General features: G+C 42.0%; 1 protein-coding gene across 1 annotated transcript; it reads right to left on the bottom strand.

The window, feature by feature from the left end:
* Positions 1–3,045: 3,045 nt before the first annotated feature.
* LOC129554085 (olfactory receptor 8K3-like) lies at positions 3,046–3,987 on the bottom strand. Its single transcript, XM_055422729.2, has one exon. The coding sequence runs from the start codon at positions 3,985–3,987 to the stop codon at positions 3,046–3,048; it is 942 nt and encodes a 313-aa protein (XP_055278704.2).
* Between the last annotated feature and the right edge of the window lie 360 nt (positions 3,988–4,347).

The following is a 4,347-nucleotide window of genomic DNA, read 5'->3' on the forward strand; positions in this document are numbered from 1 at the left end:
GCATCACCGACTCTGTGGACATGAGTTTGAGTGAACTCCGGGAGTTGGTGATGGACAGGGAGGCCTGGCGTGCTGTGATTCATGGGGTCGCGGAGAGTCGGACACGACTGAGCGACTGAACTGAACTCAACTGAACTGAACACATATTATAGAACAAATCATGGAATTGACTTCTTTTGCTTCTTATAAGAAGAATTTTCAAATTGATCTTAATAAAAATATATCATAAACTCTTATGAACTAATATTGAGAAAAGTCACCCCATGAAAGGGACAGCAAGCCTAATTCAGTATAGAATATACCACTTATGTAAAGATCCACAAATATTAAACAAGAAATATTCTTGATCTTCACAGAGGTCAGCAGAAGTAAAAACCTCATGAAACAAAAGTTCATATAGTCAAAGCTATAGATTTTCCAGTAGTCATGTACGGATGTAAGAGTTGTACCGTGGGAAGGCTTAGCGCTGAAGAATTGATGCTTTCATATGGTAGTGCTGGAGAAGACTCGAGAGTCCCTTGCAGTGCCAGGATATCAAACGAGTCAATCCTAAAGGAAGTCAACCCTAAATATTCATTGAAAGGATTGATGCTGAAGCTGAAGCTCCATTACTTTGCCCCCCTAATGGGAAGAGCAATCTCCCTGGAAAAGACCCTGATCCTGGGAAAGATTGACGGCAAGAAGAGAAAGGGGTGGCAGAGAATGAGGTGGTTCAGTTTAGTTCAGTCGCTCAGTCGTGTCCGACTCTCCGCGACCCCATGAATTACAGCACGCCAGGCCTCCCTGTCCATCACCAACTCCCGGAGTTCACTCAAACTCATGTCCACAGAGTCGGTGATGCCATCCAGCCATCTCATTTTCCGTCGTCCCCTTCTCCTCCCGCCCCCAACCTTTCCCAGCATCAGAGTCTTTTCCAGTGAGTCAACTCGTCGCATGAGGTGGCCAAAGTATTGCAGTTTCAGCTTTAGCATCAGTCCCTCCAATGAACATCCAGGATTGATCTCCTTTAGAATGGACTGGTTGGATCTCCTTGCAGTATAAGGGACTCTCAAGAGTCTTCTCCAACACCACAGTTCAAAAGCATCGATTCTTCGGCGATCAGCTTTCTTCACAGTCCAACTCTCACATCCATACATGACCATGGGAAAAACCATTGCCTTGACTAGACGGACCTTGGTTGGCAAAGAACATCAATGACTCAAAGGATATGAGTCTGCTCAAACTCAGGGGGATGGCAAAGGACAGGGAAGCTTGGCATGCAACAGTCCATTGGGTCTCAAAGAGCAGGATATGACTGACCAACTGAACAACAACATTAAACAAAAGAAGCAGTTAGGAATCAAAATCTCTAAAAACCATAAACACAAAATTGAAAGTGTCCATGGGAGACCTCAAGAGATTTATTTTTTCTGCACCACTGAGATATAATTGACTTAGAGTATTGTGTAAGTTTGTGGTGTACAATGTGTTATTTGACACCCTTACACACTGCAGCATGATTACAATTTAACATGAGGTAATACCTCCATCGGTAGAAGGAGAAGGGGGTGGCAGAGGATAAGATGATTAGATAGCATCACTGATTCAATGGGCATGAATTTGAGCAAACTCTGGGATTCCCTGGTGGCTCAGTGGTAAAGAATCTCCCTGCCAATACAGGAGATGCAGCTTCCATCCCTGGGTCAGGAATATCCCCTGGAAAAGGAAGTGGCAACCCACTCCAGTATTCTTGCCTTTAAAATCCCATGGAGTGGAGCCTGGCTGGCCACAGTCCATGGGGTCGCAAATAGTCAGACATGACTTACCAGCTAAACAATAAAGATGGGATATGGTGGTGGACAGAGAAGCCTAGGGTGCTGCGATTTATGGGGTTGCAAAGACTTGAACAAGACTTAGCGATTGAACACCGTGACCAACAATACCTCCATTATATTACCTTTTCTTTTTTAAAAAATTTTATTTATTTTAATTGAATGTGAATTACTTTACATTATTGTATTGGTTTTGCCATACATTGACATGAATCTGCCCCAGGTGTACATGTGTTCCCCATCTTGAACCCCCCTCCCACCTTCCTCCCCATCCCATCCCTCTGGGTCAACCCAGTGCACCAGCCCCGAGCATCCTGTATCATGCATTGAACCTGGACTGGCGATTTGTTTCACATATTACCTTCTTTTGTGATTAAAGCATTTAAATAGCGTTCTCTTAACCTTCAGGTATTCAGTAGAGATTGCTAACTATAATCAAGGAAATTGATCTTAATTGGAATGTCCACTGGTACAGAGAATGAACTGATTGAAATAAAATATTGTGCTGCTTTTTAGGTTACTGAATTGCAAAGTGTGCTGAGTTAATAGGCTTCCTAGGGCTCATGTATGAGAGTGACTTCACTGATGAGTACAGAGCAGGACACTAACCTCCTCCATATGGTGTGGAAGCATCTGGGGAAGTTCAGACATTTGCTGAGGTCAAATCATTACGTTACACTGAGCCTCCTTGAAACCACAATAAGTTTAATTTTTGTGTTGTGTTCTCAGTCATGTCCAATTCTTTGTGACCCCATGGAGTGTAGCCCACAGGGCTCCTCTGTCCATGGAATTTTCTGGGAAGAATACTGGAGTGGGTCGCCATGTCCTTTTCCAGGGAAGTTTAATTTTTCATATGCCTTAGAAGTGTACAGAGGCTCAAACAGACAGATGTTCCTACACAAAAACATATGCACATGCCCACACACACACACAGTCATGGGAAGTTTATTCTAGTAGTTGAGAAAAGCAATAATCACTTAAACTCACCGAATGCTCTGTAGTGTCCTAATCAATTCCCCTGTCTAATAACATTTACTTAATTATATTTATGATTAATCTCTCTTACTCAAAGAACTCAGATATTTTCTTGCTTGGTGTGCTAATGTAAGTACGGGCACATGAAAGGCCGTCTCTAAAAGCATATTGAACTTATTTGTGTTCACTACTCCATTTAAAGACACATAGAGAAATGTTTGAAGCCCAGAATCTAAATGATAGGACCCGTACGTCGGCTTTAAGAGGAAATGTTACAAAGCTTATTCCACACCCTTTGTAGTGCACACTTTACATCTTTGTTCCTCAAACTGTAGATCAAGGGATTCAACATGGGGATCACAAGGGTGTAAAACATAGATGCCATTTTATCAGTGTCAAAGGAGTGTCTGGACTCTGGTTGTGCATACATAAATGTCAAAGCCCCAAAGAACACGGTGACCACTGTCATGTGGGACCCACAGGTAGAAAAAGCCTTGTGCCTGCCTTCAGCAGAGCTCATCCTGAGAATGGCTACAAGGATGAGCAGATAAGACATAAGAATTATTGGGAGGGAGAGGATCACATTAACACCTGCAAAGATCAGAATGATCAGTTCAATTTCTTGCGTATTTGAACAGAGCAAAGATATCAAGGGGAGACAGTCACAGTAGAAATGTTTGATGACATTGTACCCACAGAAGGACAAATTAAAAATCTTTACAGTGATTGTAAGAGACACGAATGTGCTATAGAGGTAGGGGATTGCCACCGATATCCAACACACCCTTTGTGACATGATGACTGTGTACAGCAGGGGGTGGCAGATGGCCACATAGCGGTCATAGGACATTGCGGCCAGAATAAAAAGCTCACTAATCATGAACACGATGAAGAAAGCCAGCTGCGTGGCACACATATAATAGGAGATTGAATTTTGACTCACAATAAAAGTTGCCAACATTTTGGGTCCTACAGCTGTTGAATAGCCAAGATCAGTAAGAGCCAGGTGTCTGAGAAAGAAGTACATGGGTGTCTGTAGCCTGGAGTCCACCTTGGTGAGGATGACCATGCCCAAGTTGCCCACCGCTGAGATCACGTAGACGATGAGGAAGAGCCCAAACAATGGAGCCTGCAGCTCAGGGCGGTCTGTGATTCCCATGAGGATGAATTCATTTGGCACTGTTAGATTTTGTGTTTTCATGCAGTTTTATCAGGATATGTATTCTGGATGGAGACATCAAGCATAGTAAGCAGATTTCATGAATTATCACCTGGCAGATTTTTCATATGTGAAACTTGTATAAGTAAAATACATCTTTACTTCCCCAAATAGGATATTTTTAAAAACCCCATATCCTATGTATAATATTATGCATAAATAAAGATAGAGACAAAGTCTGAGCTATTCATTAATTCTCTTTACTTTTTTAAAATTTATTTTAATTGGAGGCTAATTACTTTACATTATTGTATTGGTTTTGCGTTAGTTCTCAAATAGGAGTTATTTTACTAATCAAATAATAACCGTCAGCACCTGAAAGACATATTGATTATTGCAACT

This window comes from Moschus berezovskii, chromosome 14, assembly GCF_049115385.1.
Source record: "Moschus berezovskii isolate FMDL1 chromosome 14, NW_MosBer_1.0, whole genome shotgun sequence".
Taxonomy (NCBI): domain Eukaryota; kingdom Metazoa; phylum Chordata; class Mammalia; order Artiodactyla; family Moschidae; genus Moschus; species Moschus berezovskii.

Excerpts from the sequence above, each read along its gene's own strand:
- LOC129554085 (XM_055422729.2), bottom strand. The coding sequence starts at position 3,987 with ATGAAAACACAAAATCTAACAGTGCCAAATGAATTCATCCTCATGGGA.